The following is a 20,978-nucleotide window of genomic DNA, read 5'->3' on the forward strand; positions in this document are numbered from 1 at the left end:
TGGAACTTGATTATTTTTACCATTCAAATGTTGGTAAATTCAAATACGGTACTGACATGATTTGAATGGTGAGATTAGGAGTTGGGCGGCAAATTGGAAACCATCCAAACACACTATACAGATCAATCATTATATTAAAGGGAGTTTAAAGGAGGCTGTATTCGAAAAGCATACGTATTAGATCAGGGCAGTTAATTAAAGTCACGAAATAGGACAGACAACGCTTCAGACCAACAGTCCATTTCCATCCAGCAGCAGCATGACACCACCCGAAACATCAGCCCTCCAAATGGTTTATAATCTTGAACAAATATTTAGATTTGATAACAAAAACACGATAAATTAATTTACCGAAGCCTTACTGTGTACTTTTAAACCATACTATCAAACAAAGATAAATTATAAAAAGAACGATAGTAAAAAGCATTGGAGCGCCTTAAATTACATTTAGGGCAAAAAGGCAAACTCAGCTCCATCATTCATTGAATTAGATGGCTCATTCATCACAAAACCCTCTGATATTGCCAATTACTTTAATGTTTTTTTTCTTTGGCAAGATCAACAAACTTAAGCATGACATGTCAGCATCAAAACACTGACACTACATATCCAAGTATAACTGATCAACTTATGAAAGATAAGCACTGTAATTTAAAAATCTGTAAAGAGGAGTGTGAAAGAGGTGAAATTTGTTTTTCCTATCAAAAATGACATGCCACAAGGGTCTGATAGAATGATTAACGTTTGGATAAAGAGTTACAGTGGCTTGCTAAAGTATTCACCTCCTTGGCATTTTTCCTATTTTGTTGCCTTACAACCTGGAATTAAAATATATTTTTGGGCGGTTTGTATCATTTGATGTACACAACATGCCTACCACTTTGAAGATGGAAAATATTTTTAAGTGTGTAAAATTACTTGGGGTATATCTCTATTAGCTTGGCACATCTAGGCACTGGGATTTTTGCCCATTCTTCAAGGCAAAACTGCTCCAGCTTCTTCAAGTTGGATGGGTTCTGCTGATGTACAGCAATCTTTCAGTCATACCAAAGATTCTCAATTGGATTGAGGTCTGGGCTTTGACTAGGCCATTCTAAGACATTTAAATGTTTCCCCTTAAACCACCTGTGTTGCTTTAGCAGTATGCTTAGGCTCATTGTCCCGCTGGAAGGTGAACCTCTGTCCCAGTCTCAAATCTCTGGAAGACAAACAGATTTCCAGCAGATTTCCCTGTATTTAGCGCCATCCATCATTCCTTTAAATTCTGACCAGTTTCCCAGTCCCTGCAGATGAAAAACATCCCCACAGCATGGTGATGCCCCCACCGCGCTTCAGTGTGGTGATGGTGTTCTTGGGGTGCTTGATGGCCAAAAAGCTCAATTTTAGTCTCATTAAGTTCTGCTTTTCTGATGTATCAAATACTTATGTCATGCAATAAAATGCTAATTAAGTACTTAAAAATCATACAATGTGATTTTCTGGATTTTTGTTTTAGATTCCATCTCTCACAGTTGAAGTGTACCTATGATAAAAATTACAGACCTCTACATGCTTTGTAAGTATGAAAACCTGAAAAATCGGCAGTGTATCAAATACTTGTTCTCCCCACTGTATGCACGCACCACTTTTCTTTTTGAGAATTTCTCAAAACAAGTTATTTTTTAAATTTCACTTCACCAATTTGGACTATTTTGTGTATGTCCATTATATGAAATCCAAATAAACATCTATTTAAATCACACGTTGTAATGCAACAAAATAGGAAAAACACCAAGGGAGATTAATACTTTTGCAAGGCACTGTACCTGTCTAACATAACACAGAGGGGGGGGTTCTTTAATTGAAGCCTCTCCAACATAATCCAGGTATAATCAGGAATTCCCCAGGGCAGCTGTCTAGGCCCCTTACTTTTTTTTTCAATCTTTACTAATGACATTCCACAGGCTTTGCTTCTACATCTGCATTGCTTGCTGTTTGGGGTTTTAGGCTGGGTTTCTGTGTCTACTGATGTAAAAATGGGCTTTATAAATACATTTGATTTATTGATGTATGCGGGTGACTCAACACTATACACGTCAGCTACTTTAGCGAGTGAAATCACTGCAACACTGCAGTTAGTTTCAGAATGGGTGGCAAGGAATAAGTAAGTCCTAAATATAAAACCTAAAAGCATTGTATTTGCAACAAATCATTCACTAAACCATAAACCTCAACTAAAGCTTGCAATAAATAATGTGGAAATTGGGCAAGTTAAGGTGACTAAACTGCTTGGAGTAACCCTGGATTGTAAAGTGTCATGGTCAAAACATGTTGATACAACAGTAGCTAAGATGGGGAGACGTCTGTCCATAATAAAGCACTGCTCTGCCTTTTAACAACACTATCAACAAGGCAGGGACTACAGGCCCTGGTTTTGTCGCACCTGGACTACTGTTCAATCGTGTGGCCAGGTTCCAGAAAGAGGGACCTCAGAAAATTACAATTGGCTCAGAACAGGGTAGCACGATTGGCCCTTGAGTACAGAGGAGGCGAACATTCATATTATGCATGTAAATCTGTGATGGCTCAAAGTGGAGGAGACTTCATCACTACTTGTTTTTGTAAGAATGCACCAAGGTGTCTGTTTAAACGCCTAGCACACAGCACAGACACCCACGCATACCCCACAAGACATGCCACCAAGGGTCTCTTCACAATCCCAAAGTCAATTACAGACTATGGGGGGCGCACAGTACTACATAGAGCCATGGCTACATGGAACTTTATTCCACATCAGGTAGCTGATGCAAGCAGTAGAATCAGATAAAAAAATATATAAAAATACACATTATGGAACAGTGGGGACTGTGAAAAACAAACACACAAGTACACATGGATTTGGTATTGTAGATATGTGATAGACTAGTGGCCTGAGGGCACACACTTAATGGATTGTGAAAAGTGTTATGTCATGCAATATTTTAAATTGTATATAACTGCCTTAATGTTGCTGGACCCCAGGAAGAATGGGGATCCTTAGTAAATACAAATAGTCAAATGTATTGTAGTGGTCAAATTAAGTGTTGCTGCCATCTAGTGCCATTCTGTAGTAGCAATTAGAGCAGAGATGTCTTTGATGCTGACAGCAATGGTTGTTACTTAAAAATAAATCAACATCTAGAGATTCTGGGTTCGAGTCCAGGCTCTGTCGCAGCTGGCCGCAACCGGGAGACCCATGGGGCAGCGCACAATTGGCCCAGTGTCGTCTGCGTTAAGTGAGGGTTTGGCCGGCAGGGATGTCCTTGTCCCATCCCGCACTAGCGATTCCTGTGGTGGGGCGGGCGCAGTGTATGCTGACACGGTCGCCAGGTGTACGGCATTTCCTCCGACACATTGGTGCGGCTGGTTTCCGGGTTAAGTGAGCATTGTGTCAAGAAGCAGTGTGGCTTGGCTGTGCTTCGGGGGACGCACAGCTCTTGGCCTTCGCCTCTCCCGAGTCCATACGGGAGTTGCAGCGATGAGACAAGACTAACTACCAATTGAACACCACGAAATTGTGGAGAAAAAAAATAGATTAAAAAAAAATAATAAACATGAGATTATGCACAGCCATATTGCTGTGAGATTCTGAATGCAGAGACCCATTTCCTGTGTCAAGATACAATTGTAAAAATCAACGAGTTTCAAATTAACTTTAAAAGAACATCAAAATGAATGTCCTTATTTGATAAGAGTAGCCAATGGGAGGCTTCTTGAACCATGAGAAAAGGAGGCGCACCTAGACTGCAATGAGACTATCTAATTGTAAAAATATCAATTGATGGTAAAAACAGAAAGAGGAAAAACATTTTATAAAATCTTTACACCTAAAAAGAGCAATATGGATGTTGTCATTGCTACAAAAAGTATTATGTGAATGTCAAAACAGACACTACCTAAACTAGCAATGGGGTTTCCTGAAAGAAAAACCTTGCATCTTTAAACCCCAGCTAACTCATACACAGAAAAGACATTGTCTAGTACAAAAATTAAAACATTAAAAAGGATGTTTGAATGAGGTCACCAAACTCTTTTGCTCCAATTTCTGTGGCACACTTACAGAAAGGAAAGTGTATGAAATCTACAGACTTGTTAAAAAAATAAAATCTAAAAAAAAAGTGTTTATGCAAAATAATCCCTGGATTTGAATTCAAACCAGTCTTTTCTCACTTTTTGATTTTCGCCATATTTCGGGGGGAACCTTTCAGCAAGTCTCGGATTCGAAGGTATGTCCCGGTGGAGATTTTGAAACCGTGTCGGCTTTGTGGAACTTGATTATTTTTACCATTCAAATGTTGGTAAATTCAAATACGGTACTGACATGATTTGAATGGTGAGATTAGGAGTTGGGCGGCAAATTGGAAACCATCCAAACACACTATACAGATCAATCATTATATTAAAGGGAGTTTAAAGGAGGCTGTATTCGAAAAGCATACGTATTAGATCAGGGCAGTTAATTAAAGTCACGAAATAGGACAGACAACGCTTCAGACCAACAGTCCATTTCCATCCAGCAGCAGCATGACACCACCCGAAACATCAGCCCTCCAAATGGTTTATAATCTTGAACAAATATTTAGATTTGATAACAAAAACACGATAAATTAATTTACCGAAGCCTTACTGTGTACTTTTAAACCATACTATCAAACAAAGATAAATTATAAAAAGAACGATAGTAAAAAGCATTGGAGCGCCTTAAATTACATTTAGGGCAAAAAGGCAAACTCAGCTCCATCATTCATTGAATTAGATGGCTCATTCATCACAAAACCCTCTGATATTGCCAATTACTTTAATGTTTTTTTTCTTTGGCAAGATCAACAAACTTAAGCATGACATGTCAGCATCAAAACACTGACACTACATATCCAAGTATAACTGATCAACTTATGAAAGATAAGCACTGTAATTTAAAAATCTGTAAAGAGGAGTGTGAAAGAGGTGAAATTTGTTTTTCCTATCAAAAATGACATGCCACAAGGGTCTGATAGAATGATTAACGTTTGGATAAAGAGTTACAGTGGCTTGCTAAAGTATTCACCTCCTTGGCATTTTTCCTATTTTGTTGCCTTACAACCTGGAATTAAAATATATTTTTGGGCGGTTTGTATCATTTGATGTACACAACATGCCTACCACTTTGAAGATGGAAAATATTTTTAAGTGTGTAAAATTACTTGGGGTATATCTCTATTAGCTTGGCACATCTAGGCACTGGGATTTTTGCCCATTCTTCAAGGCAAAACTGCTCCAGCTTCTTCAAGTTGGATGGGTTCTGCTGATGTACAGCAATCTTTCAGTCATACCAAAGATTCTCAATTGGATTGAGGTCTGGGCTTTGACTAGGCCATTCTAAGACATTTAAATGTTTCCCCTTAAACCACCTGTGTTGCTTTAGCAGTATGCTTAGGCTCATTGTCCCGCTGGAAGGTGAACCTCTGTCCCAGTCTCAAATCTCTGGAAGACAAACAGATTTCCAGCAGATTTCCCTGTATTTAGCGCCATCCATCATTCCTTTAAATTCTGACCAGTTTCCCAGTCCCTGCAGATGAAAAACATCCCCACAGCATGGTGATGCCCCCACCGCGCTTCAGTGTGGTGATGGTGTTCTTGGGGTGCTTGATGGCCAAAAAGCTCAATTTTAGTCTCATTAAGTTCTGCTTTTCTGATGTATCAAATACTTATGTCATGCAATAAAATGCTAATTAAGTACTTAAAAATCATACAATGTGATTTTCTGGATTTTTGTTTTAGATTCCATCTCTCACAGTTGAAGTGTACCTATGATAAAAATTACAGACCTCTACATGCTTTGTAAGTATGAAAACCTGAAAAATCGGCAGTGTATCAAATACTTGTTCTCCCCACTGTATGCACGCACCACTTTTCTTTTTGAGAATTTCTCAAAACAAGTTATTTTTTAAATTTCACTTCACCAATTTGGACTATTTTGTGTATGTCCATTATATGAAATCCAAATAAACATCTATTTAAATCACACGTTGTAATGCAACAAAATAGGAAAAACACCAAGGGAGATTAATACTTTTGCAAGGCACTGTACCTGTCTAACATAACACAGAGGGGGGGGTTCTTTAATTGAAGCCTCTCCAACATAATCCAGGTATAATCAGGAATTCCCCAGGGCAGCTGTCTAGGCCCCTTACTTTTTTTTTCAATCTTTACTAATGACATTCCACAGGCTTTGCTTCTACATCTGCATTGCTTGCTGTTTGGGGTTTTAGGCTGGGTTTCTGTGTCTACTGATGTAAAAATGGGCTTTATAAATACATTTGATTTATTGATGTATGCGGGTGACTCAACACTATACACGTCAGCTACTTTAGCGAGTGAAATCACTGCAACACTGCAGTTAGTTTCAGAATGGGTGGCAAGGAATAAGTAAGTCCTAAATATAAAACCTAAAAGCATTGTATTTGCAACAAATCATTCACTAAACCATAAACCTCAACTAAAGCTTGCAATAAATAATGTGGAAATTGGGCAAGTTAAGGTGACTAAACTGCTTGGAGTAACCCTGGATTGTAAAGTGTCATGGTCAAAACATGTTGATACAACAGTAGCTAAGATGGGGAGACGTCTGTCCATAATAAAGCACTGCTCTGCCTTTTAACAACACTATCAACAAGGCAGGGACTACAGGCCCTGGTTTTGTCGCACCTGGACTACTGTTCAATCGTGTGGCCAGGTTCCAGAAAGAGGGACCTCAGAAAATTACAATTGGCTCAGAACAGGGTAGCACGATTGGCCCTTGAGTACAGAGGAGGCGAACATTCATATTATGCATGTAAATCTGTGATGGCTCAAAGTGGAGGAGACTTCATCACTACTTGTTTTTGTAAGAATGCACCAAGGTGTCTGTTTAAACGCCTAGCACACAGCACAGACACCCACGCATACCCCACAAGACATGCCACCAAGGGTCTCTTCACAATCCCAAAGTCAATTACAGACTATGGGGGGCGCACAGTACTACATAGAGCCATGGCTACATGGAACTTTATTCCACATCAGGTAGCTGATGCAAGCAGTAGAATCAGATAAAAAAATATATAAAAATACACATTATGGAACAGTGGGGACTGTGAAAAACAAACACACAAGTACACATGGATTTGGTATTGTAGATATGTGATAGACTAGTGGCCTGAGGGCACACACTTAATGGATTGTGAAAAGTGTTATGTCATGCAATATTTTAAATTGTATATAACTGCCTTAATGTTGCTGGACCCCAGGAAGAATGGGGATCCTTAGTAAATACAAATAGTCAAATGTATTGTAGTGGTCAAATTAAGTGTTGCTGCCATCTAGTGCCATTCTGTAGTAGCAATTAGAGCAGAGATGTCTTTGATGCTGACAGCAATGGTTGTTACTTAAAAATAAATCAACATCTAGAGATTCTGGGTTCGAGTCCAGGCTCTGTCGCAGCTGGCCGCAACCGGGAGACCCATGGGGCAGCGCACAATTGGCCCAGTGTCGTCTGCGTTAAGTGAGGGTTTGGCCGGCAGGGATGTCCTTGTCCCATCCCGCACTAGCGATTCCTGTGGTGGGGCGGGCGCAGTGTATGCTGACACGGTCGCCAGGTGTACGGCATTTCCTCCGACACATTGGTGCGGCTGGTTTCCGGGTTAAGTGAGCATTGTGTCAAGAAGCAGTGTGGCTTGGCTGTGCTTCGGGGGACGCACAGCTCTTGGCCTTCGCCTCTCCCGAGTCCATACGGGAGTTGCAGCGATGAGACAAGACTAACTACCAATTGAACACCACGAAATTGTGGAGAAAAAAAATAGATTAAAAAAAAATAATAAACATGAGATTATGCACAGCCATATTGCTGTGAGATTCTGAATGCAGAGACCCATTTCCTGTGTCAAGATACAATTGTAAAAATCAACGAGTTTCAAATTAACTTTAAAAGAACATCAAAATGAATGTCCTTATTTGATAAGAGTAGCCAATGGGAGGCTTCTTGAACCATGAGAAAAGGAGGCGCACCTAGACTGCAATGAGACTATCTAATTGTAAAAATATCAATTGATGGTAAAAACAGAAAGAGGAAAAACATTTTATAAAATCTTTACACCTAAAAAGAGCAATATGGATGTTGTCATTGCTACAAAAAGTATTATGTGAATGTCAAAACAGACACTACCTAAACTAGCAATGGGGTTTCCTGAAAGAAAAACCTTGCATCTTTAAACCCCAGCTAACTCATACACAGAAAAGACATTGTCTAGTACAAAAATTAAAACATTAAAAAGGATGTTTGAATGAGGTCACCAAACTCTTTTGCTCCAATTTCTGTGGCACACTTACAGAAAGGAAAGTGTATGAAATCTACAGACTTGTTAAAAAAATAAAATCTAAAAAAAAAGTGTTTATGCAAAATAATCCCTGGATTTGAATTCAAACCAGTCTTTTCTCACTTTTTGATTTTCGCCATATTTCGGGGGGAACCTTTCAGCAAGTCTCGGATTCGAAGGTATGTCCCGGTGGCCTCAGCAACTTCTGTGAATTCTGGCGTGTCCTCAAAGGGAATAATGCCCTGTGCAAACCTACTCCGGTGAGGCACAGCCATTACATTCCCCAAAGAGTCAGACAGATCTCCCTCCATAGCATCTTGACCTGAGGGATCCGACTGACGACTCACTTGGTGCACTGGCGTTTGCAGCAATCTGACCTTCTGTGCAAGCACATTGCCTCTATCTGTGGCAGCTTCAGGGCTCTGAGGGCCCTCTTCTTCGTCTGGTGATTGCAGTAAGCTGCCCTTGTTTTCAACCACCGTGCCTTTATCTTCAGCATCTTCCTCATAATCCTGACATTTGCTAGAAGATGTCTCAACACTGATCTGCTCATCACTGTTGTGGCTGGCAGCCTCCATAGATCCCTCCTTTTCCTCATAATCTTCAGTCTCACCATCCTCCATTTCAGTTTCAGTGTCAACATGGGCAGGTGTGGAGATGCTGGGCGAGCTGGGGAGGGGTGTTCCAACAGCTGGTGTCTCAGAGTCACTGTTGGTGGCTGTGTCAGCATTTTCCAATGCTGCCCAGATCAGCCTCTGCTGCTCCTCCAGCTCTTCCAGTGTCAGCTCTTCCTCCTCTCCGCCTGCAGACTCCTCACTCCCTCTCACAGTGCGTCCCCGCAGGGCCCTTGAGCCATATGTGGGTGTGGGGGGAGGTGTTCCCTTAGGAAGAGGAGGTGGTGTGGGAGTAGCTGGCGGAGTACCATGAGGTAAGGGAGGGGGTGAACCAAAGGATGGTGAGCCAGGGGGCAGCGGGGGCTGGAACTGGAAGTTGTCTGAGCTCCGGTGGCGGCGGGGTGTAGTATCCTGGTCTGGAAACAGACACTGACAAGTGTTATGCACTGCCAGAGCACAGCCATTGCACACATACAACATAAGCGACGCAAAAGTATTTTCCTGTTTTTGCAGACAGGTCGACCAGTCATAATGACATTGAAAAGTTATGTAAAGCAGAATATATTAATCTGCTGGTCGCTATAGCGTAATTGTTTTCACTTTGTGTTCAGACATCTGGAATTATAACACCTCTACCTGAATCAAAGTCCATATCTGAACTCCTGGCATCAGATCTCCTTTTCTTTGTCTGCCGGGGAGTTGAGTAGGATTCATGTGGTCTTTTATTGCAGTTGTCACCAGGCTATTGGCAAAATATATTAGTTTATAGTGTGCACACATAGTGGCAAACAATTGATTAAAAAGTGAAATAGGATAATTTTTAACTTACCATTGGAAAATTGTTAGAGAGATAAGCAGCAAAATTCTGCTTCATGTGATTATGCTGTATTGGAATAGAGCCATATAGCCTGTAGTCCTAAAAATCATGGGGGGAAAAATGTCAGTGCAAAGGTTTACAAGTGGTGGCCAAGACCTCTGTGCTTGTACCTTAATGATGGCCAGATATCAAACTGCTTTCAAGGAGACTTACATCCTTCACACTAGGGGGTGAAGATATATTGAAGCCTGGGAAATCTACAAGCTTGGAAACATCATAGGAGATTTTTGTTCCATTGTCCTCTGTTGGTTCTTCATCACTTGAAACTATATAGTGAACACAGCAGTGCAATATGAATGAGAATCATGAAAGAGCAGTGTATCAACCAAAACTGAAAGGCCAGTCAAGGATGTATTATCTTATTATGTAAAGTGGCTATGGTCTTTCTGGGTGAAATCTTACCCTTCCCATCATAAAGCATGAGACCGGAGTTCTCCATCTCTGCCTCCTTAAGCCAGCCAGGTGGGTAGCCTAGCTGCCTCATGCGGTAGATGTGAGGTGGTAGTGTGTTCATATCAACTCCCAGTGCAGACAGCAGCTTCTCACTGTAAGAAAACACAACCCCCAATGGGTAAGAGATATAAGATATCAAAAACCCAAGCTCTACAACAACTTCACTTTAACCATGCAACAACAACTGATAACAAATTGGTATCTTATTATGTCAAGGCCATCAGACATTTTCAATCTGCCTTGCCTTATGAATCCAGGTTTGTATTTGGCAAATCGCTCCTCCACTTCATCAGCATGGTAACGCTGATTGCTCAGGTTTCCCTGGTTACCGTGACAAAACTCCTTCCGCTTCTTGTTGATTCTGGCCATGTCCTTTGGCTAAAGGAGCAAACATGAACAGAGCTGATCACGTCAAACCTGATTTTAAGCTCTTCTGTCTGGCCATAGAAAGTGAGCAACTTTCCTGTTACATGATGCACATTAAAGTCAAAAGTTATTCAAGACTTACCTGAGGACAGTCTCGAAGTTGATGACCATCCAACCCACAGTTGAAACAACAAGGCTTAGCTCTGCAGTGGGCACAAACAGCACAGTAAGATATTATCATTTACAGATATTTCTTGCATAATTTTTATTTTTTAAATCATAAGAATGTCTGCTATACCTTTTCTCCTTCATCTGTACTTCTTGTCCATCTAAGGCAATGACCTGGCTGAAGATCTGCTGATATCTTTGCAACAATTCAGAAACTCAATAAATGATGCAACTGTAGTTTAAAAGTGGGTAACAAAACACACTTCTATTTTTTTTTTTCATATAACGACTCCAACATACATTGATATACACACAACGAAAGACAAGGAAGATAATGGTTCAAGGTTCAAAGAGTGGCAACTGAGAATCCTCTCCAGTTGATTTTCTCCAACAATCAAAGCTTGACTCTACACTGAAATGTGTCATTGTTGAAGATGGGCGTGAAGGACAAGGGGAAGAGAAAGCAGTGTTGAGGATACTTTGGAACCTCCCATCCTTCTGTCTGCTGGGGGTTATCATTTAGCAGGGGCTGTCCAAGTTTGTCCAGACAGAAACTGGTGAAATACAGGACACTTCCCACCATCTGTGAAAAGAGAGAGACAAATATTATATCCAGACAAACAAAGCATGGTCTGGACACTTAGATTGTCCCTATTCCCAAAAAAACTCACACTGAAGGCCTCCTTAATCTTTTTGATTCCACAGGAGGTCTTGGTCTTCTGATCTTCTTCCATAATAAAACTTGAAGACTGCATGGGGAAGAAAACAGAGATGTAAAATATTTTAATTGTAATTAACTGTTCCTTCTTGAAGCTTGAGGAGGAAATCTGGAAATGCACCTGAGGGTTGACATTTCCGTAGGGATTTCCTTTTTCAACTTCTCCCTGCTGCTGCTGTTTCTGAACAATACTACAGAGGCAGTCTTCAATTTCTTGACGGCATTGCCTGGGAAAAGAAGATCAACAGTTCACATGTTAATACCCAAAGATCATATAATCAAGTAAGTACATTTCTCCAATTATGTTTCTAAAGCCCAAAAAAGACCTACTTTGAGATGTTATTGTTTGCAAAAAGGATGTGTAGAAGAGGACCATCAATCTTGATGTTTTCAACATTAATGCCACTGGAAGAAAAACATTTGAATGAGGACATTACTGTGGAAATGTATCTACTCTAGTGAGTTGTGCATCAATAACTTACCTTGGCCTTGTCAACACTTTCAATTTTCTCTTCAACTCTTGGTGTGGACAATAGGTTAAGGAAAGAAAAGGTACTTCATATCAAAACAACATAGCTAGACATCAAACAAGTCAGTCTGCTAACATTAGTTTGTTTGGAAAAGGTTCAGTCCTACCAAGCTATTTATCATTGGATGAATGTAAAGTGACTACTTCTAGCTATGTACATAGAATCTGCAGTGCTTCTTTGAAGAGTGTGACCAAATCTAACATTTTTCTGCAACCATTCACTCCACCAGACTTGGGAGTTACTACAGCTTCGCAGATGACAGGACAGAAAACATTACTTTTTGCATGGGTTCTAGCTAGTATAGTATTTAACTGCAATGACCAAAAGTATGCAAGGTAGTGATCTAAAATGCTCTCAAGGGGCACGTCCAACCAAAGACATACAATACATTTTCTCTTTTGCTAACTAGGTCGCTAGCTAACGTTAGGCCAGACCTGATGGTGGTTGTGACTTGGAGTACAGCTACTACCAGAAATTACTTTTCGTAGCAAGAGTACCAAAGTATGAGTCATAATACCCATAAAACCTAGCAGTCAAACAAGGAAATGGTTCCAATCGTTTTTCTACCATTGTGTTGTGTAGGCTTACCCTGGCATGACGTTTTGATAACTGTGTAAATCTCTCTTGGACAAGGTGACTTTTATCAATATATTCACCCCACAAAAATGAAATGATAATCAGCTGCTAATGTAGCTATCATGAAGAACTACAAATGACATGATGATCTGGACGAGACTGCCGAATCAAGGCTAAGGTAGGAATCTCTGGATTAACTATGAATAAATTGGCAATTCTGTGAACTGGCTTGTGCAAGCTTTAAATTGATACGATATTTCAGCAAAGGTGTCAGCTAGAGGTTACATGCAGGGATTTGTAGTCTTGCATAATATCTACTTTGATGTTAATTAGCATTTTTGAATCAGAGTAAATAGAGATTAATATTGATGTCACCTTAACCATATAAATACGTTTTGGACATCAAAATGTTATGCCAGGGTAAGCCTACACGAAAAACAGACCTTCAGTGTTTCTAAATCCCTGATGGGAAAAAAGATTGGAACAATTTCCCTGTTTAACCGCTAGGTTTTATGGGTATTATGACACCGCCACTGTGGGGCTCTATTTAGGAGAAAACTTTAGCCAATCCTCCTAATGGTGCTTTCAAGACAAATTGGAACTCAGGAAAAACGCTGTCAAATCATGACGTCAGTTGAAGCTCTAGAACAGGATTTGTTTTTTGCCCTAACACTACACAGCAATATCAAACTTTTTGGGCAACCTGACCAAATTCAAATAGAAATGTGTTAAAGCTCTGTCATTCATATTGAACGCAAGTCTAAGACGCGGTAGATCTGCTTATGTTAACTACTTCTATGCTTCCCGGTCTTAAGTTTAGTTTTTGCGTCTTGCTTTTGTACAATAGCTTCAAACAGCTGAAAATACAATATTTTGGATGATGGTTAATATATTTCATAGCGCTTTAGTACAATGATTCTCTACACTGTACTTGTAATTTGTTTGACTAAACAAGCAACTATTAGAATTTGTGCTACCAGGAAATGGTGGAGCGATTTCTGTATAGTACATCTTTAAAATAATCAATGCATGATGAGTTGGTTATTGGAATCAGCTGTGTAGTGCTAGAGCAAAAACCTAAATGTACACCCAGGGGGGGACCCCAAGACCGAGTTTGTGTAACGCTGCTATAGAAAGACGCCCAAGTTCCCGACTTGACATCCTGAGTTGATGACGGTTCAAAAAGATTTCACAGTTGGCACTCTCCCCCCCCCCCCCCACGAGTTCCCAGTTGTCTTGAACACGGCATTAGCTTTTTCCTAACCTGCCACGTTAATTATCCTAGCCTGTTGCGTACATTCTAACCTGCTACGAAAGTCACTACTGGTCTAGCTGTACTCAATCTAATTTAGAACCTATGACCGTGCCTAGCTAGCGAACACCTGCTAGCTTCTCACACACAAGGATATTCTCTTCTATCAAACTCCGTATTGTTTCCTCACACTCCCCCAATCTTCCCTTGAGCCCAGAGCCTTCTTCTCCATCCTCCGTAAACCGAATGTGAGTTGCAGTAGGCATACTCTCTCCCAATTGCTCAAAGAGTTCACTGTCACCAAAATCTACCTCGGCCATCTTCGCTCTGTTGCTTAACGTACTCCCGCAAGAGCGTTGATTGGTTGTTTTATGTCACATGTTCAGGATGTTTCCTTTCACCAGCATTTCTCTTGTCGTCATCAACATCAAAGCATGAGAGGACCTGCGGAATATTACAATAAAGTTGTTCAATTGCTGTAACTAACTTTCTGGTTTATAATGTCAACATTCACAACTATCCAGTTACCGCGTTGGGATGGTGGCAAGCTGAAAGTTCGCTTCATATACTTGTCAAATAGAAGCTCTTTCAAAGTGACGAGCTGTCCTATCGAGGTGAGTTACATAGCTGCATAGCTAACGTTAGCGAATAGCCTGCATTAGCTGTCTCTCAGTACATTTTAAAATGTGGACTTCTTCTTTTTGCTCTTCTTTAGGGATCAATGGTTCCTCTCTTTTTAGGGGCTGATCTCTTCTCAAACACTGATATCCGCACAGAGAACCATCCCAGATATCATGCAAAGTTTGCAAAGAAAGGATTGGCAACTAAACTACATTTCTCCTCAGGTAAGTTTTTATTCCCAGATACAGAACACCATAAAGCAAGTTGCATGGTTTATGGATATCATATCTTGTTTGTTTGCAATTCACAGCTTTTAGATTCCATGGACTGAGGGTACCCACTGCCAACAATTGCATGTGGTTCTACAGCATCCAAGGTGTTTTTCGAGTGGCCTTTGAAATGTATAGTAAACAAGAGCAGCTCTCTGTGTTGGAGAACTTTCAGGTAATATTTCAGACTCCTGGTTATATAACAAATCCACCCATAGAGGCTACAACCTACAATTTCACCTGATGAATGCTTGAAGTAGGCCAACAATGTAATGTACTGATACTTAATGGTCACTCATACTGTAGGAGGTATGGAAGTCCCGCCTAAATGACATCCCACTAAAGATGAACTACAACCTGAGTGTCCAGCTGGATCCTCCACCACCCCAGATCGTTGTGGAGATGTATGACCAAGACCTAAAGCTCAAACTAATGTCCCGGAATCCCCAAGGTTACCCATCTCAATCTGTGGAAATCCCAGAGGCAGACACAGGCCCTTCAGGTGACACTTCAGCAGACCACGATTACTGCTTTCTGCCAAATGAGAGTATGCCAGCACAGCCAGTCCATCTATGTCCCTCCATCTTAAGTCAAAAACTGCAGGGCTTGGAGGAAAAGCTGAGCTCTGAGAAACAGCTGGGGACCGACCAGCAGGAGACCATACTGCTTCTGTTGGAGAGCATTGAGCGCTGTGTGAGCAGGCCCCTGGAGGAGAGGGATGTGGCGGACATTGTACTAGCTCTGCTAGAGGCTCGGAAGTGGGGCTCTGTGTACTCCAGCCACCTGCTTCACTCTATAGGCTGCTGGCTTGGCCAGCAGTTCCATGGAGCCAACAGTAGTATCAGCCAGCAGGTAGAGGGCTTCAAGGTGCGACACATAGAGCGAATCACAGATCTGCCACCTGCAGAGGAACTGGCCTCAGAGCTTTTTCCAGAGGCCATGCGAACACTGCTGCTCCACTGGATGGGTCTGAGTGATGACTCAACCCTGTGGAAGAGACAGAGTGAGTACCCCATCCTGCTCCTAATCCTGGAGTTTGCCAACCACAACCTCATCACTGGTGTTGCACATGTGCTTTACTCAAGTCTTAAGGTGAATTTAGATTTAGCCAACTCAAAAGAGTTAAGTACCGAAGAAAGTAAAACTACTGTTGTAAAAAAAAATACTCAAGTAAAAATTACTTGAGTAAAAGTAAATGAGTTACTTTTAAAATTAAAACATTGATTTAATTGATAATTAGCTATTTTTTTCCACTCGAACATTGTTACCATAGAGATCATGTTGAATTTCTATTATTACTATTCTAGTTCCTAATTTGTTACACATGATCTTTTCCATGCAATTACTTTAAGAGGAATTTAATGTAAAATCTCATTAGAAATGAGGTGTTGTTTTTGGTGTAAAAGTAATGTTATAGGCCTACTATGCTATGGTATGTATTATAGTCAATTCTGTTATGTAAAATGCAAATTATCAATGTGATCTTGCAAGACATTGATTCAGCTTTGATCTAACATTTCTAAATGAGCACCATTGTAAGAAGTGATCTTCTATTTGTAATAATAATGAGTATGACTATTAGGCATAGGTAATAGATCTTTATGAGATGTCATTTTAAGCAATTGGAGCACCCTTCATGGCGCTGAAAGTACAGCGCCAGGGTTGCACTGTTGGGGCAAACTGGTTTTGTTAGTCTAATGCTATGTAAATGCTTGAATTGAATAGTACTTTACACTGGTAATTTTCCCTGCAATTGCTTCAATAAACTCTTATTGATGATTCCTGGAACAAGTTTTATTCAAGCAATTTAACCAGACAAAAAAAATGTCCATGATTTGTGGGATTTTCACAAAATGTAGTCCATAGAATAGTCCTTCGGAGGAAGAATTGTTGACATATACAGTGCATTCGGAAAGTATTCAGACCCCTTGACTTTTTCCACATTTTGTTACGATAGAGCCTTATTCTAAAATTGACAAAGTAAAAACAGGTTTTTACACATTTTTGTAAAGAAAAACCTCACGTTTACATATGTAATCAGACGCTTTACTCAGTACTTTGTTGAAGCACCTTTGGAAGCGATTACAGCCTCGTCTTCTTGGGTATGATGCTACAAGCTTGGCACACCCGTATTTTGGGAGTTTCTCCCATTCTTCTCTGCAGATCCTCTCAAGCTCTGCCAGGTTGGATGGGGAGCGTCGCTGCACAGCTATTTTCAGGTCTCTCCAGAGATGTTAGATTGGGTTCAAGTCCGGGCTCTGGCTGGGCCACTCGAGGACATTGAGACTTGACCCAAACCACTCCTCTGTTGTCTTGGCTGTGTGCTTAGGGTCATTGTCCTGTTGGAAGGTGAACCCTCGTCCTAGTCTGAGGTCCTGTGCGCTCCAGAGCAGGTTTTCATCAAGGATCTCTCTGTACTTTGCTCCGTTCATTTTTCCCTCGATCCTGACTTGTACCTCAGTCCCTGCTGCTGAAAAACATTCCCACAGCATGATGCTGCCACCACCTTTCTTAACCTGGCACCATCCCTACGGTGTTCTCCAGACGTGACGTTTGGCATTCAGGTCAAAAAGTTCAATCATGGTTTCATCAGACCAGAGAATGTTGTTTCACATGGTCAGAGTCTTTAGATGCCTTTTGGCAAACTCCAAGCGGGCTGTCATGCTTTTTACTGAGGAAGGGCTTCTGTCTGGCCACTCTCCCATAAAGGCCTGATTGGTGGAGTGCTGCAGAGATGGTTGTCCTGGAAGGTTCTCCCATCTCCACAGTGGAACTCGAGCTCTGTCAGATTGACCATTGGGTTCTTGGTAACCTCCCTGACCAAGGCCCTTCTCCCCTGACTGCTCAGTTTGGCAGAGCGGACAACTCTAGGAAGAGTCTTGGTGGTTCCAAACCTCTTCCATTTAAGAATGATGGAGGCCACTGTGTTCTTGGGGACCTTGAATGCTGCAGACAATTCTTGGTACCCTTCCCCAGATCTGTGCATCGACACAATCCTGTCTCGGAGCTCAACGGACAATTCCTTCGACCTCATGGCTTGGTTTTTGCTCTGACATACACCGTTAACTGTGATACCTTATATCGACAGGTGTGTGCCTTTCCAAATCATGTTCAATCAATTGAATTTACCACAGGTGGACTCTATTTAATTTGTAGAAACATCAACATCAAATCAAATTTATTTATATAGCCCTTCGTACATCAGCTGATATCTCAAAGTGCTGTACAGAAACCCAGCCTAAAACCCCAAACAGCAAGCAATGCAGGTGTAGAAGCACGGATGATCATTGGAAACAGGATGCACGTGAGCTCAATTTCGAGTCTCATAGCAAAGGGTCTGAATACTTACACTACCATTCAAAAGTTGGTGGTCACTTAGAAATGTCCTTGTTTTAGAAAGAAAAGCACACTTTTTGTCCATAAAAATAACATCAAATTGATCAGAAATACAGTGTAGACATTGTTAATTTTGTAAATGACTGTTGTAGCTGGAAACAGCTGATTTTAATGGAAATCTACAGAGGCCCATTATCAGCAACCGTCACTCCTGTGTTCCAATGGCACATTGTGTTAGCTAATCCAGGTTTATAATTTTAAAAGGCTAATTGATCATTAGAAAACCCTTTTGCAATTATGTTAGCACAGCTGAAAACTGTTGTGCTGATTTTAAAGAAGCAAAAAAACGGGCCTTCTTTAGACTAGTTGAGTATCTGGAGCATCAACATTTGTGGGTTCGATTAGAGGCTCAAAATGGCCAGAAAGAATGAACTTTCTTCTGAAACGTGTCAGTCTATTCTTGTTGTGAGAAATGAAGGCTATTCCATGCGAGAAGTTGCCAAGAAACTGAAGATCTCGTACAACGCTGTGTATGATTCCCTTCACAGAACAGGGCAAACTGTCTCTAACCAGAATAAAGAGTGGGAGGCCCCGGTGCACAACTGAGCAAGAGGACAAGTACATTAGTGTCTAGTTTGAGAAACAGAAGCCTCACAAGTCACCTCTGATGCTCCAGTTACTCAACTAGTATAAAGAAGGCTTTTATTGCTTCTTTAATCAGCACAACTGTTTCAGCTGTGCTATCATAATTGCAAAATTATTTTTTTAATGAACAATTGGCTAATCCAAGTTCATCATTTTAAAAGGCTAACACAATGTGCCATTGGAACACAGGAATGATGGTTGCTGATAATGGGCCTCTGTATGCCTATGTAGAAATTCCATTAAAATAATCTGCCGTTTCCAGCTACAATAGTCATTTACAACATTAACAATGTTTACTCTGTATTTCTGATCAATTTGATATTTTAATGGACAAAATAATTAGCCTTTCTTTCAAAAACAATCATTTCTAAGTGACCCCAAACTTTTGAATGGTATTGAATGTAAATACGTTTTTTATTTTTTTTGTAATTATGGGGTTGTAATTATTCTGTGTAGATTTGAGGAAAAAAATTAAAACTACTGCAACTAACAAAATATGGAAAAATTCAAGGAGTCTGAATACTTTCCGAATGCACTGTATGTGACATTTGAATCTTTAAGCATAGTAGAGAAATAATTAATCATAAATTGGCATATTTATGACCGTTTGGCCTTCCCCAGGTCTCCTTTAAGACTCCATAATGTTTCATCTGTAGACGCTACAAAACAAACATTGGTGTCATATGATGCTGTACAGATTGCTCTGTAATATGAGTAGTATTTTGATTTCAAAAACGAATATTTGAATATTTTTTATTTAAATAAAAAGACTACTCATATTATAGAGCAAGTGGTAAAGCTTCATGACACCAATGTTTGCTTTGTAGCACTTACAGATAAACATGGAGTCTTAAAGGAGACCTGGGTAAGGCCAAAATATAATAAATATGCAAATGATTATGGTACAACAAAGCAAACATTGGTGTCATATGACGCTTTACCGCTTTATCTGTAATAAAGTAGTTTTTTGATTTAAAAAAACTTGTTACAAGAATTTATGAATATTGAAAAATATAAACATGAATATTTTAAAACAACTTTTGATTTGGCATTTGTCAATATATTGTTGAACATAATGTAGCCTACTCTATGGGTTCGATTCTCACACGCATTTCCTACGCACTTCTTAGTAGTTGGTACTGTATTCAGACTTACCTTATTCAGTTGCATGACGGGCTTTGCAGGTGTGGTTCCCTTGCGCGCTGAATAAATGTATTTCAACCACTGAAAACCCTCCCACTTGCTGACCAACAGATTCTTGTGGCGTTTTCAGCACATTTTATCTTAAGCCATCCCTTTTAAATATGGTGTACATTTTTAGTTCAACTTTTTTTCGACAAACTCAATAGAAAATAGAGAGAATGGGTTCAGAATATTAGGGATCAATGAAAGAAAGCCATTAAATATAATCATATTCGTCTCTTTTTCAGCACCAAGATTTAAAAATACTGTGATCTTGTAGATTATTTAGGGTTAGGAAAGTAGGCTATTTATGAATCATAAAAAAAACAGGTTTGGAGAGTCTTTACGCATGAACGAAAATGATGGTTTGATTAATTCTGAAAATTGCCACATTTAGTTATTTAACCCATGGTAATGTTGGAAGGTTAGTGTGCCCATACACCTACATAAAGCACAAACACAGACAAACATAAGCCTTGTTTATACCTGGTGCTAACATGCATCCTTTGTCCTGATCTTGTCCACATCCTGATTGTGCCCACAATTTTAGATGTACACATAGTATTAAAATGTATCTTATCTGTCCACTGTGCCCGCTTTGTGACCAGATTTCTCGATCCCTCCATGTATGCAAATTATTTGAAAGATATTCTTTCAAAATAATATATACAGTCACCTCCAATTATTGGCACTCTTGATAACGAGCAAAAAAAATATTTGTTTTTTTTAATAAATACATACTGAGCTAGCTATACTGCAAAAAAAGGGAAATTATATTATACTAACACAATTGCTCAGAGAAAGATTTTATATACCAGTTATAGATTTTTTTTTCTCAAAAAAAAGATGTCCCAATTATTGGCAGCCCTGTTTTCAATACTTTGTGCACCATACTTTTTCTAGGATAACGGCACTGAGCCTATTTCTATAATGTTTAATGAGATTGGAGACCACATTGGGAGGGATCTTAGACCATTCCTCAATACAGAATATTTCCAGATCCTTGATATTCTTTGATTTGCA

The 20,978-nt window shown here is 40.1% G+C and overlaps 2 protein-coding genes across 4 annotated transcripts; one reads left to right on the top strand and one right to left on the bottom strand.

Annotated features, from left to right (window-relative positions):
- Window positions 1-519: 519 nt before the first annotated feature.
- On the bottom strand, window positions 520-14,222 carry LOC110536062 (zinc finger CCHC domain-containing protein 8). Its single transcript, XM_090190699.1, has 14 exons — window positions 14,059-14,222; window positions 12,027-12,068; window positions 11,875-11,949; window positions 11,666-11,771; window positions 11,498-11,575; window positions 11,306-11,409; window positions 10,957-11,022; window positions 10,801-10,861; window positions 10,537-10,670; window positions 10,242-10,384; window positions 9,993-10,105; window positions 9,792-9,878; window positions 9,599-9,704; window positions 520-9,378 (listed from the first exon to the last, which is right to left on the bottom strand). Exons 1-14 carry the CDS (start codon window positions 14,220-14,222, stop codon window positions 8,468-8,470), a joined length of 2,190 nt encoding a protein of 729 aa, XP_090046825.1. The 3' UTR covers window positions 520-8,467.
- si:ch211-110p13.9 (uncharacterized) lies at window positions 12,643-16,571 on the top strand. Of its 3 annotated transcripts, XM_090190700.1 has the most exons (5): window positions 12,643-12,828; window positions 14,427-14,516; window positions 14,618-14,747; window positions 14,834-14,967; window positions 15,099-16,571. In XM_090190700.1, the coding sequence occupies exons 3-5, from the start codon at window positions 14,624-14,626 to the stop codon at window positions 15,975-15,977; spliced, it is 1,137 nt and encodes a 378-aa protein (XP_090046826.1). In that variant the 5' UTR covers window positions 12,643-12,828; window positions 14,427-14,516; window positions 14,618-14,623; the 3' UTR covers window positions 15,978-16,571. The 3 variants fall into 3 exon arrangements, with proteins under 3 accessions (XP_090046826.1, XP_090046827.1, XP_021477266.3); XM_090190701.1 differs by lacking the exon at window positions 14,427-14,516 and having other exon boundaries at window positions 12,646-12,828; XM_021621591.3 differs by lacking the exon at window positions 12,643-12,828 and having other exon boundaries at window positions 14,279-14,516.
- Window positions 16,572-20,978: the final 4,407 nt, after the last annotated feature.

This window comes from Oncorhynchus mykiss, chromosome 11 (assembly GCF_057628025.1).
Source record: "Oncorhynchus mykiss isolate SJ-2025 chromosome 11, ASM5762802v1, whole genome shotgun sequence".
Classification (NCBI taxonomy): domain Eukaryota; kingdom Metazoa; phylum Chordata; class Actinopteri; order Salmoniformes; family Salmonidae; genus Oncorhynchus; species Oncorhynchus mykiss.

Bases quoted from the DNA above. Each gene is read 5' to 3' on its own strand.
- LOC110536062 (XM_090190699.1), bottom strand. From the start codon at position 14,222: ATGGCCGAGGTAGATTTTGGTGACAGTGAACTCTTTGAGCAATTGGGA. The intron at 11,576-11,665 runs GTGCATTTCCAG...TTCCCCATGCAG, and splicing joins ACGGAAATGTCAACCCTCAG to TCTTCAAGTTTTATTATGGA. The intron at 11,023-11,305 runs GTATCCTCAACA...ATTGTTGCAAAG, and splicing joins GAAGGATGGGAGGTTCCAAA to ATATCAGCAGATCTTCAGCC.
- si:ch211-110p13.9 (XM_021621591.3), top strand. From the start codon at position 14,403: ATGTCAACATTCACAACTATCCAGTTACCGCGTTGGGATGGTGGCAAG. The intron at 14,517-14,617 runs GTGAGTTACATA...GCTCTTCTTTAG, and splicing joins TGACGAGCTGTCCTATCGAG to GGATCAATGGTTCCTCTCTT. The intron at 14,968-15,098 runs GTAATATTTCAG...CTCATACTGTAG, and splicing joins CTGTGTTGGAGAACTTTCAG to GAGGTATGGAAGTCCCGCCT.